Source organism: Zootoca vivipara, chromosome 4, assembly GCF_965207765.1.
Source record: "Zootoca vivipara chromosome 4, rZooViv2.hap1.1, whole genome shotgun sequence".
Taxonomy (NCBI): domain Eukaryota; kingdom Metazoa; phylum Chordata; class Lepidosauria; order Squamata; family Lacertidae; genus Zootoca; species Zootoca vivipara.
The window spans coordinates 60560597-60579528 of NC_142587.1; the positions used below are offsets into that span (position 1 = coordinate 60560597).

Genomic DNA, 18932 nt, shown 5'->3' on the forward strand with positions numbered 1-18932 from the left:
CTTGTTGTGTGCCTTTTGTAATAATTGTTATTAACATTTCGGTGTAATTTAAAAACAGTCCCATTCACTTAGGCATTTGATTGCTGATAGATATTCTTCTTAGCAACCCTGAAATTTAGCTGTGAGGATATTTGATTGTTTGCAAATGTTTCAAAATTATTTGCATGCTTTTTATTGTTTTGTTGTTTGATGCCTTGAGCTCCTTTAGGAGGAAGGGTGGTATTAAAAACAACAGCTAAGTAGCATTCTTTCTATTAAGAAAAAACCTATAGCAGAGTTTGGATTTATTCAGCATGCCATTATTGGGGGGAGGGAGAGACTGTTACATATTTTAACTGTATTTTATTTTACTGGAATTTGGCAGGCTTTAAACAGAAGTTTGTCTAACTGTAATTATGTCACAATATTTATAAATACAAAATTAACGTGTCATCATATCCTTGTCCTACTGATGTGCATAACAAAGATCCAGATATGTTTTTAAATCTTCATTTTGTACGTATCAAAATTCAATCCATAAATAATTGTCATGGTATCAAACATTACAGCAACATGTCGCAGGAGTGTCACTTTTGTGAAACATATAGCAAGAGAAGATAACACCCCCTCTTAGTTATCCTAGCAGAAACAGAGGATTTGAGGGAAGGGAGGACTGAATGATTATCCTAAAATTATGGCAGTTTAGTAAGACAAGACAAGATATGTGAAGCCCTGATTAAACTGACACTGAAAATGCTCTAAAGATTTAATCTTGTTAAAGGAAACAGAGCTAGAGCTGAGAGAGGAAGGCAGAGAGAGAGAAAGTCTGACCTGAATCCATTTGTCAGGAATTGCCATAGCCAATCGATAATCAAATCCAGTTCCTCCTTCTGTTATTGGACAGCAAAGGGCAGGCATTCCAGATACTTCCTTGAAAAACAATGCAATATTACAAATCAAAGATCATTGTCCAAACAGCAAAACCTTACCAAAAGTTGAAAGAGCTTTCCGGAAGAGGGGTGAGCTGGAGAAATAACTACAAAAGCAAGAACCTGTGGTCTGCCAAATGTTTCTGGACTCCAACATTCAGCATTCATGACCACTGGCAATGCTGGCTTGGGTTGATGGGAGTTAGACTTCAAAAACATATGGAGTGCCATAGGTTCATTTTCCATAAAGTACAGGAATTGGATTGTGGTATAACTACTGGGTAAATCATGTAAAACTTTAAATCCTACTTGTTAAGAACTGCATAGCACTAACCCAGTATCTCCATGAGAAGGGTACCAGGAAATTAAATAAAAGTATCCAACTAGTTCTACCAAGATGTGGAGTGGGGGTAGGGAGAGAAGCTGAAATGGATTATTTCCTGTGTGTAAGCCTGTCCTTAGATGTTCTTGAAATGCAATGTGAAATATCAATAAAGGACACAATTCAACTGTCTGTTCATTTTCTCTTTCACATTATATCATTTTTACACATTCCATTAATTATATGCTGGCATAACAGAAACAGAATTTGATCACGGGCAATGGTGAGAGATGCATTACCTCTCTAGCACATTCCTCGCCCCTATGTGTGTAGGGAAAGCAATGGAAGAACCCATATTCAGTGGAGAATATTCAGAATATTAAAAAGAAGTCTGTTACTTAATTTTATCAGACAGGTCCTTACAGAACAAGACTACAAATCGATCCTACTCTAGATGAAAGCGTGCTCCTCTCCTGTGGCGCCAGTCATTCCACTATCATTACATGCAAGCTCAAATTCATGCTAGCCATTTGTAATTTAGAATGATATCAATAGTTCCTCCCTCCCAATTTCGTTCCACCATGAGAATGTGGATCAATTCCACATTTTGTATAGAGGCTCCCACAAGACAGAAAAAATGATGTATTGAAGTTGAAGTAGTTTTCAATTTAAGTAGAATAAATTGAAGGCACATCTTGTTAAAAAAAAATCTTAAATCAGGTAATGCAAACAGGCTCTACTTTGCTTCATTGGTAGGAATACTGATAACTATATTGTGGCTCACTAGATGATGGGCTAATTTTACTTGAAATGAACCCCAAAATCAATAAGACAATTTTAAGTTTAATATATCCCATAATTGCTTCATTTCATCAGTTTCTGTTTTAAATACTTGATGTTGTTGAACTTGGGTGTTTGTGTGTAATGGTTTCTTATGGCGGAATATGAAATTCTTATTTCCCATGGTTACATGGTAAGATAATATTCTACATTTTTCATTTTAGAACGAAGAAGCTGGTAGTACTGCCCATCTGAAGTATTTAAGTCCTGACATACCAAGATTTATGTGTGCCTGCAATTCCCTTTAATTCTGTTTTCCCAGGTTGCATATAAAATAGTTGCATGTAAAATAGTTTCACAATGTTAAATGCTAGCAGGATTCTAGACATAATTCTTTGATCAAAATAACTACAAATAACTTGTTCAGGCCTTTCAGTCAAAGTTAGTGCTTTGGAGTTTAATCATCCTACTGTGCAAATAATATTCTTTTGCATCTTCTCATTGATTTTGTTGTTTCGTTCATAAATCATGCACACAGACCTAAGCATTCCAAAAAAATCTCCTTGATAAATCTGAAGTGGGCCAAACATTTAGGGCTCTGATAAATTGAGATTGGAATTTTCAGTGATACATATATTAGTTCATATTTGCTTTGACAATACTAATTGTAAGCTTTCAACACCTTGAATAAAACATTTGTAAATCATAAAGAAACTCACTTATTAAACAGGCTAAGAATTTAAAAATATTTCAGATGATGATACTGTACTTATGGTTTCAATGCTTTCTAAATTTAACATTTAATTTGTGAAATAATGTACCTGTGACTAAATGAAAGAACTAGTTTATCCAAATGTATTACTAGCAATTAGTGAGCATCCTAAAATAAAAAGTCTTCATCTTTTGTCTACCTTCCTGAGACTGTGGAACACTGGTAAAATGATTCTTTCTTCTCCATTTAGACACTAGTTTCTTTTGCTTTTGATATCCTCAAAAGCATTTCAACTGCTTGTTCTACTATCAGTATATGTTGGGAGGGGGAAGACTTACTTGTTTCTAGATTGCTATTTTTTCATGAAAATCAATAATATATATATTATAAAACAATGCAATAATGGTACATTAAAATGTACTGAATGGCATCTATCAACAAGCAGTACGTTCCATCGCAAGCTGAGCGAATTCCTGTTCCTGTTATTTAAATGAGAGATATTTAAACATGTATTTAAATCTCCAATTCAAATCAATCGATTTAAAAAAATTCAAAACAAGAAGCTTAACAGTGGCTGGAACTTGCTTAAAGATAAGTATGTGGGTGCTAATGTAACTGTAATTGATTCAATTAAACTGTATTTCAAATAATAAAACAGCTAAAACTAATTATGTCGACATGTATTCTAAGAATTACCTCTGCTATCGTTATACATTCTGGATGCAAGAAATGTATCATGTGGTTTGCCATCATTAGGTATGCTAAAGCTTCATCATCAACGTGCATCCCGAAGTATTCATTGTAATCTCCACTAAAACCTGTGCCTAATAAGACAAAATCAGAAAGTCTCAAAAGCAGGAAGTCAAGGCTTTGGCTTCAGACCAAGATTTTCAAAAGGAACGATTAACAAATTTGAAATTATTGCATGGCTACACTACTGCATGATATTATGAACATCACTGGTGTGCAGATTAAACTTACCAATACCATGATGGTGATACAGCATAGATGATACACCATCAAATCGAAAGCCGTCAAAGGCATACTCTTCTATCCACCACCTTAGGTTGGAAAGAAGAAATCTCAAGACTTCCCAGCTGAAAACAAACAATAAACAAGTCTAAATATTAAGGCGTACAATCTATCTTAGATATCCTATGGTTTCTATGCTAAATATTTATTTTTTCATGGTGAAATGTTTTCATTTGTCTTCTTCTCTCCCTGATTTTTACAGTGTGCATTTTTTTGGTGATAATTAAACAATTATCCATTCTAGTGGACTTCATGTTTCATAATATCAATTATCCTTTTATCATCTCCAGTTAGGTTAAGGTATGAACGCAGGAACATCCCAAATTAGTCAGCAACTGTGAACAGTTAGGTCTACATAAAGGGCATTAACTTTACTGAAATAAATTAACGGTGCTCTTAACTATGCACCAGATGGTACTCTTTGAGCTTTCTGTGATTTCAGAACTACTTCACTTCAAAAAGAACTACAGTCGTACCTTGGAAGTCGAACGGAATCCATTCTGGAAATCTATTCAAGTTCCAACATGTTAGAAAACCAAAGTGTGACTTCTGATTGGCTGCAGGAAGCTCCTGCAGCCAATCAGAAGCCATGGAAGCCCTGTCGGATGTCCAGCTTCCGAACAACATTCAAAAACCGGGACAGTCACTTCCGGGTTTTGATCATTCGGGAGCCAAAACTAGGATGCTTGAAAACCAAGGTATGACTGTACTCTGAAGTCTTTTCTATGATTGAGAGTTACAAAATAAACCAAAAGTAATAAAAAGCCTTCCCCCCCAATGTATGTGTAAAACTTTTAAAAATTCAATACCGTGTTCCCCCCCCAAAAAGACACTGTCTTATATTCATTTTTCCTCAAGAAGACAAACTATGACTTATTTTCAGGGGGTGTCTTATTTTTTTATTACGTGTCCAGCCTCGCCTCTTCCTGGGGTCCTCCAGAACTGCGCCTATCACTATGTCTTATTTTCGGGGTATGGCTTATATTGTGCAAATGCTTAGAAATCCTGCTACAGCTTATTTTATGGGTATGTCTTATTTTCGGGGGAACAGGGTATTTGTCTGCAATTCAAAGAGCCAATTTATTGGTTTATTTTAACATTTAGACCAAACTGGCTTACTATTTGCAACAGATGTTAACAAAACAAGATTAATTAAATGGTGCTTTTCCAGGCACCTATGTTTCTCAGTTTGAAATCATTGTTAACTGGAAAATAATGGAAGTAATGAGCAGTCAATTCAAGTAGGGCTAATGCACCCTAGTTCTTTCTCCAACCTTCTGCAGAATTTGAGATTGATAATGTTTTGAGTTCCAGGATGACCACTTAAAATCTTGACCTAGAACTAAGGCTCGTGGTGTCACTTAGGAAAACACCTTTTGACAGAAACTCAACACATGTTGCAATAAACAAGTGTTTGCCTTCACAAGATTTTAATGCAAATCCTCACTGATTTATTGCAACTGGGCTGTATCAGTTGACCCTTTTCGAGCCATCATTGAAACAAAAAATGATCACATGAATGCTAACCCAAACCCTAGCATTGGCACTGAGGGCAGCTTCTGTCCCTAGTAACTCTGTGCACAAATTAGGCCCTGCAGTTCACCAACCCATTGTAAACTGGACAGTTACAAATTGGGAAAACAGTAAATGGAAGACACTAATAGGAAAAAACCCAAAGCACTAAGTTAGCAGACCCTAAAACATTTTCAGTAGCTATCCCATTACTGAGTCTATACTGAAAAAGGCTATTCGAAACAGAAAAATATCTAATCTGTCGCAACGTATCACTAATAATAATAATAATAATAATCTGGCTGGGTTTCCCAAGCTACTCTGGGTGCCTTATATCATATATAAAAATATAATAAAACCATCAAACATTAAACACCTCCCAAAACAGGGCTGCCTTCAGATGTCTTCTAAAAGTTGTGTAATTATTTATCTCCCTTAATGATTTTGCAATTTAATTAAGGTAAAGACAGTAAGGATTCTGTTGCTAGAGATGTCTAAAATCCCTGCTGGGGGAGGGTGGGTCGGTAGGAGTAGGGACAAAATGGCAAACAAAATCACTTCTGAGCTGCCAGCATGCAGTTTTACCTTTCCAAATATCTTCAACACACTACTTTTATGAAGTAGAAACAGTGCCTGAGGTTCTATGGATATGTAGTTAAATCATAAACATAAATTAAAATATCTTCAGTTTAAGACAACACATGCAAAGTATGACTGCCCCTCTAGCTACTGTTAAACACCCTTTCCCCTTATCATATCCTGCTGCTGCTGCTGCTTAGATTTTAGCTTTGGTATAAGACTTGTTTTTAAAATTTTGGTTGGTTTTTGGTAGCACGGATATTGATAGGGGTACAGACAGATCATATGAGAAATTAAACTCATAGCCATATATTTAAAGTATTCTCCCTTCTACAGTAGTAACATCAGGCACTCAAATCTGTTCATTTACAGCTTACAATGCAGTTGTTTGTCCTGTCCCCTTCTTTTAAAAATCCAAATACACACATTTTCTTTTCACAGCAAAATTAAAGAAGCAGGAATAATAAAGTACACATGCAAGGGAAAAGAGATACAGTCAAACCTCGGTTTACGTCTACCTGTTTGCGACCGCTTCGGCGAGCGACTGCCGCGGACCCGAAAGTGTTTACATCCGGGTTCTGAGCGCTCTATCAGTGTTTCGAGCATGCGCAGAAGCGTGCCTTCGGGGAGCGACCACTTTGGCGAGCGACTGCCTCTGTGGAACGGATTGTGGTCGCAAACCGAGGTAGCACTGCAGAACTAATTTTATATTACATAACATTTTATAGTACATAAAATTTGATACTGTGTATGTGTGTGTGTACACACACACACACACACACACACACAGTATACATAGTATACAGGGACAGCACTCACAATTTCTTCACATGCACACACTTCAGAATTAGGGGAACAGGATAGCCTTCAAACAAACAAACAAACAAACAAACAATGCTTTTTATTGAAAGTTTCACAAGCCTCTCATCCTGAGAGTGACTCTCAGCTATTCCCACAACAGTACTGCATCTGTTCACTTTCGTGAGAAAGCAAAAGTCCAATGTGTTCCCATTATTTCATTATTAAATTACGTAAATTAGAGAAAACCATAATTAATCTTAGCCAGCCTGGATAAGAGCATTGGTAAGAAATGTTGAATTAGAAAGGATACTAATCTGAGGTCAGTGAACATATTAACTCACCCCACCAGCTTTTCTTTATACACAGAGACCAATGGGAAGCAGAAATCTCAAGGGACTGTATGTTAAAGGACGCAATGGAAAAGCCTTTAAGATGCAACAGACAGTTGTAGTATGTGATTAAAAGAAGAAAGTGCTCACTATTATTGCTATTTATATAGCACCAGCAGCATACAAGGTGCTTTACACAGAAATATAATCAGAAGTGCCCTCTGGAGCTTGCAATCTAAATTTAGATTGCATTGCACTTAGAGTGCATTGGAGGGGAACGACAAGGGGAGGAAGAGACAATGGCAGCCAGTGATGAATCTGAGCACATGCAGTTATTCGTACTTAAGCTTTGTGGGGAAGAGGAGTAGGAAATTAAAAGAAAGGGTTCATAGAAGATGGATTCGAAGGGAAAAACAGGAGGCAGGAAGAGGGCGGTGGGATCATAAGAGCGGCTGAAGGTAGTAGAATTGGGAGGTACAGTAGGGGACAATGATCAGGGTATATCAGGAGAACAGGGAAGAGACTGAAGCCAAGAGATGCTAAGGACTTGGTGTCATATGGTTATAAATAACCTGTCACAGGTTAATTCTGTGTCCAGGGCAGCTGTCTATCAGCTCCATCTGGTACGCAGGCTGAGACCCTACCTGCCTGCGGACTGCCTCACCAGAGTGGTGCATGCTCTGGTTATCTCCCGCTTGGATTACTGCAATGCGCTCTACGTGGGGCTACCTTTGAAGGTGACCCGGAAACTACAACTAATCCAGAATGCGGCAGCTAGACTGGTGACTGGGAGCGGCCGCCGAGACCACAAAACACCGGTCTTGAAAGACCTACATTGGCCCCCAGTATGTTTCCGAGCACAATTCAAAGTGTTGGTGCTGACCTTTAAAGCCCTAAACGGCCTCAGTCCAGTATACCTGAAGGAGCGTCTCCACCCCCATCATTCTGCCCGGACACTGAGGTCCAGCACTGAGGGCCTTCTTGCGGTTCCCTCACTGTGAGAAGCAAAGCTACAGGGAACCAGGCAGAGGGCCTTCTCGGTAGTGGCGCCAGCCCTGTGGAACGCCCTCCCATCAGAGGTCAAGGAGATAAACAACTACCTGACATTTAGAAAATACCTAAAGGCAGCCCTGTTTAGGGAAGTTTTTAATCTGTGATATTTGATGTATTTTAATGTTTGTTTTATTATTATTTATTACTATTATGTGCCAAAGGTAAGCAGGGAGGAGCAAAGCAGCAGCCATCTCCTCTCCAGGAGTTTGCTCCAAGCTACGGTTTGGTTTACCATGGTGTTGCAAACCAGACCAAACAAAAAAAAAACTACCGTTAATATACAAAGTGATAGACGGTACAATGATTTAACAAGTCCATCTATTTGTTAAGTTTAACTTAGGGCTCATTCTGACATTGTTGAAGACTTGCTGCCCCTGCACAGATTTATCACATCTTTTTGCAGTGGTAATGAATAGGACATTATACTTTGGGTCCATTCCATGTGGTTACTCTCCACATCATTGTTAACACTAGTCCTGCAAGGAAATTGCTTTGTATCCAAAACATTGCCTAGCATTCAACTGAATGGGAAATAAACAGGATTCTGGAGTGCACATGGGGTGGTACAACAAATCACCTTCATAATAGTTTAGTTTAGATTTTTTTAAAAAAAGAAAGAAAAAGCTTTAAAGTGTGAATTGTTGTGGACTGCATCATTTTTCAAAATCTTTACTGAAACCCAGGAGCTCAAAATTCCTTTGAAATAGGTATATTGATCTATTGCAAGGGTCTCGATTCTATTTATTTCATTATTCAATAATTAAGCTATGAAAACATTCTATGCAAAAAGAAATGTGGAAAAGATATGTGGGATTCTTTGCACATACATCCAACTGCCTTTGTTCCCCTCACCCCAAACAAGTAGCAGCGGCAAAAGGTAGTAAACCTAAAATATGGGAATTGAAATCCAAAATGTTATTTGAAATAACTTATCTAAAATAACTTCTTTGAAATAACTTATTTCAAAATGCAAGACACAGTCAAAGGAAAAACAAAGCCTTTTCAAAAATCATTAATTCCAAGTTAGATTCTTGATTTATTAGATTCTCCCCTCCCTAAAATTGGAAATCTCCAGATACTAATTTGGATTCAGACATTGTGGTTCAGGCACTCTTCAAATATAAATGAAGGGTTCTGCTTTTCAAGTAAGGTTTTGTTCTTTTGTGGATATTAAAAATGAAATACATTTAGTTGAAGTTAAAAAGATCTATTGACTTGAGAGACAGTCTTTTGAACAGCTTGGCAAGATGGTATATCTTAATAATGATTTAAGATTGATTCGGAGATACATAGCTAGGTGAACAGAATAAGAAAGTAGCATAGCCAAAAGGTTTGCCTTCCATAAGAGATTCTTTAGCATTAGAAGTTCAAGTCAGCCAATATTGGCTCAGGCACTGAGACACTGTTAACAAATATAAGTGCTTGTCTAAGTGTTTGCAGCCATAAAACAAAACAAATCCCCTACTGAGCAACATCTATAATTCCTATTTAAATATCCTGCTGGAATAATGAAAATATTTTGTCTACAGACAACTATTAGCGTCCAGTAAGATTCATTTGCCCACAGCAGATCTGGGTGGTACTTATATTTCACAAAGAGTGTTGACCTGTTGAAAAAGAAGATCAATAAGGATATTACTGATTAACTAGGGTCACTCACTATATTCTGAAACAACATATGGGCTGCTAAGTCTGGAACTATTCTTAGCTGCTTTCTTAAAAACTGCAAAACACACCATTAAAATTAGCATCAGGGAGCCACTGGGTGTCACTGATGAGGCCTTAAAAATTCCTGTCTGAAACTTTAAAGCAACTACAATACTTTGTACACTATTCAAATACTCCATTGATATCAAAGATATTTCAGCAACGTTTGCATGCACAGCAGTTTGAAATGTACCGTCTGCCAATCAACTTGGTTACTGTGGCTTAGAGCATTTCTTGTTATACCAAGTAGTCATATGGTAGAGCCCTCATGGACGGAAGCCATTTCACATGCTGGTGATGAAATGCTTTCAAGCATCTTATACTGGCTGGCGTCTAGGACTAGACACCTGACAGGAGGGAAAGATGGGAAAGAGAAGCAGCTCATGGGGCGGGGCGGGTGGATAGTGTGACAAAAGTCTCCTGGCAGCAGCATCACTGTCATATATATTAGGACAGGGATGGGTGACATAGGGCGACATGTGGTTAAGGCTGCCTGGAGGAACTGGTGTGAGAGCTGGATTGTCCACACTGCCCTGACCACGTTGTTGCCTTGCTTCTGCCCTACTGATATGGGGCAGAGATTCTACTGCAAGGAGGCTATAACTGCAGCAGCACCCCACTGGGCAAGCAACTCTTGACTGCACTGAAGCCTGTGGCAGATAGATATACAGATAGATATGCTTTATTCAAGATAATTTCTGAGCCACTTGTAATATGCATACACACACACACACACACACACACACACACACACACTGCAACTTGGTTGTTACGTGTCGAGGTCCCTAAGCCACCCTCAAATAAAACACAATTCACACAGAATTTTTGTTTAAGGTTTTTGGCATAATTTTTTGGCCACAACTTTATTGATTACAGAATGTGAGTGGTTGTTTAGGCCAGTGTTTTTCAACCTTTTTGGGGCAAAGGCACACTTGTTTCATGAAAAAAATCACGAGGCACACCACCATTAGAAAATGTTTTTTAAAAAATAACTCTGTGCCTATATTGACTATATATAAAGTAATTCTCCCACGGCACACCAGGCAACATCTCGCGGCACACTAGTGTGCCGCGGAACAGTGGTTGAAAAACACTGGTTTAGGCATTGGTTCGCGGCTATCTGTTCCCACCTAGAGGTAGGAACAGAACTGACACCCGCAAGCCTGAGAAAGTCAATAAGGGAAAACATTTCTGGGGAGAGAATAGAGCTGGGTGCCAGGCCCTCACCTCTCCCCAAATGCTCCCAGGGGCTCTTGCGTGGCCCTAGCGCCTTGACAGGGGTTCAGACAAGAGCATGGCGAGCCCCTGGATTCCTTTAATGGAATACCCTTGTAGCAGCAGCATTGGAGGGGCAGGCACAGCCAACCATAACCCATCCACCAACCAGTTTTTAATCAATGGCTAACCGCAACCTTACAAGTGGTGACTATTTTGCTACGCAGTAGGCAAAAAACCAAATTGCACCCACCAATCAGCCAAATGGAAAACTTCCTACCAGGCCCTTGCCCCAAAGCAGACAATCCTATGACAAGCATAGCAAGGTCAATGCGAACAGCCCTAAATATAGGGAGGGTGGGAGGGTGTTCTGATGTGTGCAGCAAGAAGAGGCAGCTCAATGCTCCATGCAGGGAATAAATAGCCCCTTGGCCATCAATCATAAATTGCAACATCAAATTCTCCCCAATGACCAAGAGGTGCCCAATAAGATTTGAGGCCATCCAAACTAACCCGCCCAGCAACAGAGGGATGTCTTGTTGGTCCCACCGAAACACGTGCTCTCCATGAAAGAGAACACACTTTATCAGATGTTTGTTCGACGAAACCCAAAGGGCTTTGCCACCAATTAATATGCGACAAACACAGTCCCGGCGTTGTCACTAAACTTTCGGGGATCCGCTGCCACCAATTATGTGACGAATTGTCCACCCTCTCTATTACTAAAAATGTGCCACAGGAATCCAGGGGTGAAACCACCACCCCCCACTTCTCCTGCTGCCTTATAATAAACCCCTGTTACTTGGGTTTCTTAGTAAAGAGAGTCTTCCAGCTTACGTGGCCTGGTATCATGAGAAACTCTAGGCTGTTTGACGGAATAGCCTCCTGCCTACAGTAAAGGGTCTCACTCAGTTTGATTCCCCACTGCAAAAGTTTGCCCTTTCCACTCTGGCAACTTTGTAGCACCCCAGGTTATCCTCCTAAGCCTCCTCAGTGTAACTCTAAGACACAAACCGTTGCCTCAATTCCCGAGGTAAGTTTTGTCCTCTATTGAGCCACCACTTCTGTGAGTTTAGATACCCAGCTGGAATAATTAAGCACATCCACTAACATTTAAGAAAGCTTTATTTAGACTAGATGACTTTTAAATGCGTAATGGTTTCATGTGTACAGGTTCTTAGATCATATTCATAGTTTCACTTAACAATGGCTAGATAATATAATTCAATTAAACTCCTCAGAACACTTTAAGATCTCCTACGCCTACCCACACGCTCCCTCTCAACTCCCACAACCCTCTCCTAATCAACCGAATTAACTGCCTCCCATTCCTTTTAAACTCCTGGCAGTCCCGCCCCTCAGGAATGGAATGCGTCATTTATCCAGGAGGTTGGGGTTTAACTCTCTGCACCCTGGAGTTCTTTTGCCCACCAGGCCAATCCGTCACATTTTGCTATTGAATACTGGTGTTGAGAGAGCATCACTGGTTGCCAGGACATTACTGAGTGAGTCCTAAACAACCTAGAAAAACTTGCCCATTTCCTTATTCCTCTGCCTTATCTTCTGGTAGGCCACTGCAAGAACAGAGTTCTGTACTAGATGGGCCCTTGGCTTGATCCAGGAAGGGATCTTTATGTCATTAGGATCTGCCAGAAAAGCACATCTGTCCTCAACAAGAAACTGTCCCTTTAGTCTGGTGGAACAGTGGCTATGGTACTTTCTGCCTAATGATATCACGCTGGCGCTATGTGTAATGAGTTTTAGGCACAAACTTAAGACTTCAGCCAGCCTTCTTATAAAAAAATAATTTACTGTTTTTATAACCTTCTTGTCAGATTATCCATCCTGTGCTCTTGTTTCCTTAAAATATTTTGCTTTCATTTTATTGTCACATTACTTGGGTTTCAACTAAGATTTTGTGCACCACACAGGTATATTTTTATACGAGTTTGCAATATGGAAATGCATAATACAATAAGAACTATAAAATAAAAATTCACATTATGGACCTCTTGGATAAAAGAAAAAGGCAATCTTTGTATGTGCATAGCACTGTAAATTATTGAACAACAAAACTAAACAAGCAGCAGGAAGTCTGCCTGGGATTATTTTCCCTCCCACAATCTCCTATGCAGATTTCCCTTCCTATACAGATCATCTGGGATTTAATTAAAAGAAAGAAGCACATTTCTTCTAAAATAGTAGCCCAGAGATTTGAGAGTTCACGACTGTTTTGAAATTTCAGAAGTTGCTTTAACTTATCAGAATTAAATTATAATGTAGATGTTGGGAAACTTTTTTTTCTTTTTCTAGATTTCTTCTTCTCCATTTTTGTTTAGAAAACTACCACATATCTCAGGGAGGGAATAAATTAAAGTTAATAAACAGTCCAATTTATTCTTTTTAATATATATATATATATATATATATATATATATATATATATATATATATATGTATATATTGAAAGTTTAGAAAGCTGCCTTGTTATACCAGCATGTTTTTCACAGGATGTGTTTTATACTAAAGCCGCAGCAAAAAGTACCAATACTATACTGAAGGATAGTGCATTTCTAAATACAGTACTAGATCAGGGATGATAAAATGTTTTCCTTCTAGATATTGCTGGATCACAACTCCCACAATCCCTGACCACAAGAGTCCCCATCCTACCTGTTAAGAAACAACAAAATGGTTTCAAAAGCTTGTCAGTTTCTATATTAAATTCTCTCTCTCCGTGTGTGTGTGTGTGTGTGTGTGTGTGTCAAAACAAGTAAGATGCATTTATATCACTCATCTTTAAATCCTAGCCAGGAATGAGCAATGTGGACCAGATTCTGCTCTTGTATGTTTCTTTAGTTCCGTGTTGGACAGTGTTCTTGAAGCTACCAACATGAGTCTGACCAAACTGCGGGAGGCAGTGCAAGACAGGAGTGCCTGGCGTGCTATGGTCCATGGGGTCACGAAGAGTCGGACACGACTAAACGACTAAACAACAACAACAATGTTTGAGATAGTGTTAATGAGTGAGAAAGATGTGTGTGTGTGTGTGTGTGTGTGTGTGTGTGTGTGTGTGAGGACCAAAGCCTTGGCTTCCACTTTTCCATTGACATTTCCTGTTTATGAATGGAAACTTGAAATAAGAGAGCAAAAGAAGACAAAACCATTTTCAGGCATTAAGCCTACTAAATTAAAAACAATGAAGAAGGGGAGTGCAGTTTAGGGTTGCCAGACTCAATCATAGCTGCCAAGTCTCCCGTATTCCCCGGGAAATCCCCGTTTTTCCAGCTGTTCCTAGCTGGGGAAAAAACAGATTTTTTTTGTTTTTCCCCGGTTTATTCTGGCGCGGCGGCCCTTTTGGAACTGGGCGGAGCATGCTCAGAAGCGACTTTTGGTGCTGCTCTGCCCAGTTCCAAAATGGCTGCAGTGCGACTTCTGGCGCAGCAGCCATTTTGGAACTGGGCAAAGCAGCATCAAAAGTCACTTCTGAGCATTCTCCGCCCAGTTCCAAAATGGCGGCAGCGCTACTTCCAGTCTGCTACTTCCGCCCGGTCCCTTATTTCTCCGACAGCAACTTGGCAGGTATGGACTCAATAGTGGACAGGACTTCTGTGCCTTTAATTGCCCTGCTCTCTTTTGAGTCTGGAAACCTTAAAGAGAAACCAGCAGACCCTTTGCTTGGAAATTAAACAAAGGGTCTGCTGGTTTCTCTTTAAGGTTTCCAGACTCAAAAGAGAGCAGGGCAATTAAAGGCACAGAGGTCCTGTCCACTATTGAGTCTGGCAACCCTAGTGCAGTTGTGCCTGCTGCCCTCCCCGGCATCCCCTATTGGCTCTCCTTCTGACCTTTAGTGTGTCCAGCTGAGGGCACTTTGAATGCTTTCCACAATGCTTTCCATATCATGAGGAAGATACCAAGTGTGTGCAGCTGTTGTTGCTTTCTTGAGTTATCTGCTCAGCATGGAATCGAGATCCAGCATCTACTTCTGGGTTATCCATTTACAAAATGGGGTAAAGAGTTTCTAAAAAGATGTTGGACTAGATGGGGCTCTGGTCTGGTTCAGCAAGCCTCTTATGTTCATTCCCCAACCTGCCATTTTGTGACTGGCTCAGGCCTCTTCAAGTGTTATAACAACTTATAGAAGCCCTACATCCATTATCACAATTTATAAAATTTTAAACAAGTGGAGAGAATCAGTGGAGAAAGATTTCTTTTTCCAACAAATGAGAGAGGAACAAAAATTGGAAGTGGTAGGAGAGAAAGCTGGTCTAGACATTCCATGCTGGACCAAAGATAATTATTCTTTTTTTATATAAGTGACCATTTAATGTTTTATTGCATACCAATAAAAATTTAAGAAAAAAAATACAATTATTTTCCACGTCCCTCACAAATATCTCAGAGCACAGCTTAATTACCACACAATCTTTGTTGGGGTTTTCCACACACACACACCCTTCCCCTAGCTACATTTTAAAGATTTTGCACACAGCTGTGTTTGATTGTAGATAATAAAGGAAACTGGATCCTTCAAGGGAAATTATATGTTATTGCAACATCTTCTAACTAAAGGAGCATCTGTGGCTTAAAAGTCTCTTTTCTGTCATATCAATTTAAACGTAAAAGCAGGAGAAAGGTTTCATCCAGCAAGGCTGTTTATTAAAAATTAAAACTATGTCTTCTGTAGCATATCTGGTTTGTATATATTATGAGCCGTATGCACAGGGCTAGGTTTTGGGGGGAATATTGAAGATGACTGCACATCACCACTGTCCATTCACAATTCCAAAAGCCAAACAAAAATGCACAACCAAAATTTTAACGTCAGTGGTGATGGTGACCTGTGCAGCTGAGGGTTATAGGAGAGAAAAAGCAGCACAGCCCATGGAGGACATTTTGCCTAGAGCCCCTCAAACCAGGTCATGTTCTGAAGCCACACAACGCCACCACCTTGCTGAAGCTCAGCAGGCCTGAGTCTGGTCAATGTCCAGGTGGGTGAGCACATCTTTGCCACCATAGGTTCCATGACAGATGAAAGACAGGATATAAATATAATAAAATAATGAAAACATTAATAACTGTATCCATCATGTCCCACTGTACTACGCAAGCAGAGTGCTCAGCTAGGATACCTTTAGAAGACAGGAGAGTTTAACGATAGACAGGCTATCGTTTTACACAGGGATTCCATTCCAGACCTCACATGCATCGACAGAGTGAGTGAAAGCCTGCCCTACCCCTTTTCTTGATGCCTTTATGACATTTTGGGACTACTGTACTTCTGGAGTTTGGCACCTATACTACCTTGAGGTGTATGTGGTGATAAGGGAGGAATTTAAAATAACAGTCACAACAACAACAACAACAACAACAACAACAACAACAACAACAACAACAACAGTGCACTACCATTAACCAAAAAAAAGGCTTCTGTTATTTTCATACAGAAAATATGCTCACTGCTCTTACACATCCCCACAACAGAAATATGAAACTTGTCAAATGCATTGGTTCGCTGATGGTGTCATTGTTTGACATACAGTAATCTCAAAATAGCATAATTTAATTTGACAGTAATTAAATGCCCACTACATCCCCAGAGAAAACCCACCTGTGATCACTCTGAAAGGCCACAGGATGCCATTCCTGCTTCGTGAATGCAGCTTTGAAAACATTAACTAATTGGCTGAAAATTCCCACTAAATTTGAATAATTTGAAATATGACCAGATAAAAAGGTTAATACTACATTTAGCACACATGCACAACCTGTCCACATCCTCAGACATATATATATATATATATATATATATATATATATATATATATATATATATATATGCAGGGAAATGTGATACAGTTTGTAATATTTTATTTATTTCTACCGCTTCTAGGCTGCTTACAGACCAAAGTCTGTTGGACATTTTGCAAAAATAACATAAAATATATAAATATGATGCAATCAATAAAATACAAATAGCACAAAAACATAGAAGCAACATAAAACGTTATCTAACAATATAAAAGCAGACGAGCATAAAATTAAAAACCAGTAAAAAAAAAAGCAATTTCTGCTGAGATTTGAATGCACTGACTAATACATATTAGTCGTATTGGTATTAAAAGTCCTGGGGTGCTGATGAGGAGGAGGAGGAGGATGCTCCAACAAGCACTGAAAAGAGCATAACCTAGGTAACCAGGGAAGTTTCTCTGGGAAGGGGATTCGACAACTTAGATAACCCTATTGAGAAGGCCCTCTGTACACCCTTCCTGTTTAACTGTGGTGGGTGGGGGCACCTTCAGAAAGGCCTCTGATGAAGATCTGAAGGGCCAGTCAGGACAAGGAAGGAGTCCTTTAGAAAACAATGCAGCCTAGATTCCTTGGAACCAGGTGAACACCAGCACTTGGAACTGGAAATGAACAGGGAGCCAGTGCAGTGGACAAAACGCTGGAATAATGTGATCGTATCTGCCATTCCCCATTAATAATCTTGCTGTCCTATTTTGGACCTATCAAACTCTCTGGAGCATTTTCAAAGGCAGTCCCACATATACTACGTTGCAGCAATCCAACCAGGAGCTTATTAGAGTGTGGATAACGGCCACAATGATCTCTTTCTCTCTCTCGATAGGGTTTTAAGTATATATCAGCCAAAGCTGATAATTGTACTCCAAGGCACCAAGATCACTGTTATATTGATAGATCCAAGAGAAAGCTACATTCATTAGCTTTCATTATCAACACTACACCTGCAGAAACTAATCTGGAGCAGGTATCTGTAAAGTGCTTTGCAATCCTGTCCCAGCAGGCTGAGGATTCTTCAAATTCCGCTTGAGGGCCAAGTTGCGTAAAGCTCCTCAGAAAAAGTTTATTTATATGGCACTGTGCACATGGAGTTGTAGTGCAAAAGTATAACTTCTCATCACTATCATTACCATGTAGTTGTTTGCAAACTTCAGCCAGTGAAAATGCAGTGGCCAGACTGGTTTATGAAATCAGCGTTCATTGTCATATTTTTTTATTTTGTTTTGTTCCATCTGCCACTGGCTTCCAGTTTATTTCAAAGCATAATTCAAAGTGCTGGTTCTTACCAACAACATGCTAAATGGTGTGGAGATTTGAAGTACTCTGAAGCTGAGGGGGTTTTCTTTACAATCAAGCAGTATATAAATTTTATGAAATAAATAAACAATAGCAAATAATCTCTCCGTTTAACATGTTTTTAAAGTGCTTTCCATGTTGACCCAAGCTCCAAAATCCTGGGAAATTACTGCTGTCTTCAGCCAACACATTCTGTAACCATGATGAGTGAAGAGACTCTAAATTCAACTTGGCATATTGCATTCAAGAGGAAGAACAAACAACAGGATTTTTTTCGGCGGGGGGAAATATTCTGAAGAATTATTTCAGGAAAAATGTAATAATCCTATTTTTTACAGAGCTATCTTAATGAAGTGAATAGCATACACAACTATTCTTAAATGCCATGTTTTATAATGGGTATCTCACACAAGTTATTTATACTTACTTTGCGTAGTCAAAAAGTCGGCTATCCCACAATGCATGTGTTCCTCTAGGACCAGAGTGGAAAAATGCATCATCTGTGCCATCAAATTTGTTCAGGCCATCCTCAGAATTCTTTGATGCATGGCTGTGCACAACATCCAGCAAGACAGTAATTCCCATTGAGTGGGCCACATCAATTAGTTCCTTCAAGTCATCTGGAGGTCCATAACGGCTAAAAGGTTGAACATTTAACATTATTGGTTTACTATGCAGTAGTGGTGACACATATGCTTTGTGTGTGAGGTTTTTTAACATTTCTTGTTAAAATGGTGAGATAAGCTATTTCAAAGATACCAGGCCTTGGAAGACCAATAGCTTGACTTAGTAGAAGGAGCTTTTTTATGCCCAGCACATGTTGGCACACTGCAAATGCTCGAGACCTGGAACATAAAAAAAGAGGGCCAAAGAATAAGACC

The 18932-nt window shown here is 39.2% G+C and overlaps 1 protein-coding gene across 2 annotated transcripts in view; it reads right to left on the reverse strand.

Moving 5' to 3' along the window:
- Positions 1 to 18932, reverse strand: part of GBE1 (1,4-alpha-glucan branching enzyme 1) — a 162434-nt gene that overhangs the window by 61362 nt on the left and 82140 nt on the right. For both annotated transcript variants that reach the window (XM_035114821.3, XM_035114820.3), the window contains exons 7-10: positions 18479 to 18688; positions 3704 to 3819; positions 3419 to 3546; positions 811 to 909 (exon numbers count right to left, since the gene is read on the reverse strand). In XM_035114821.3, the coding sequence (XP_034970712.2) occupies positions 811 to 909; positions 3419 to 3546; positions 3704 to 3819; positions 18479 to 18688 (553 nt within the window). The remainder of the gene's footprint in view (positions 1 to 810; positions 910 to 3418; positions 3547 to 3703; positions 3820 to 18478; positions 18689 to 18932) is intronic.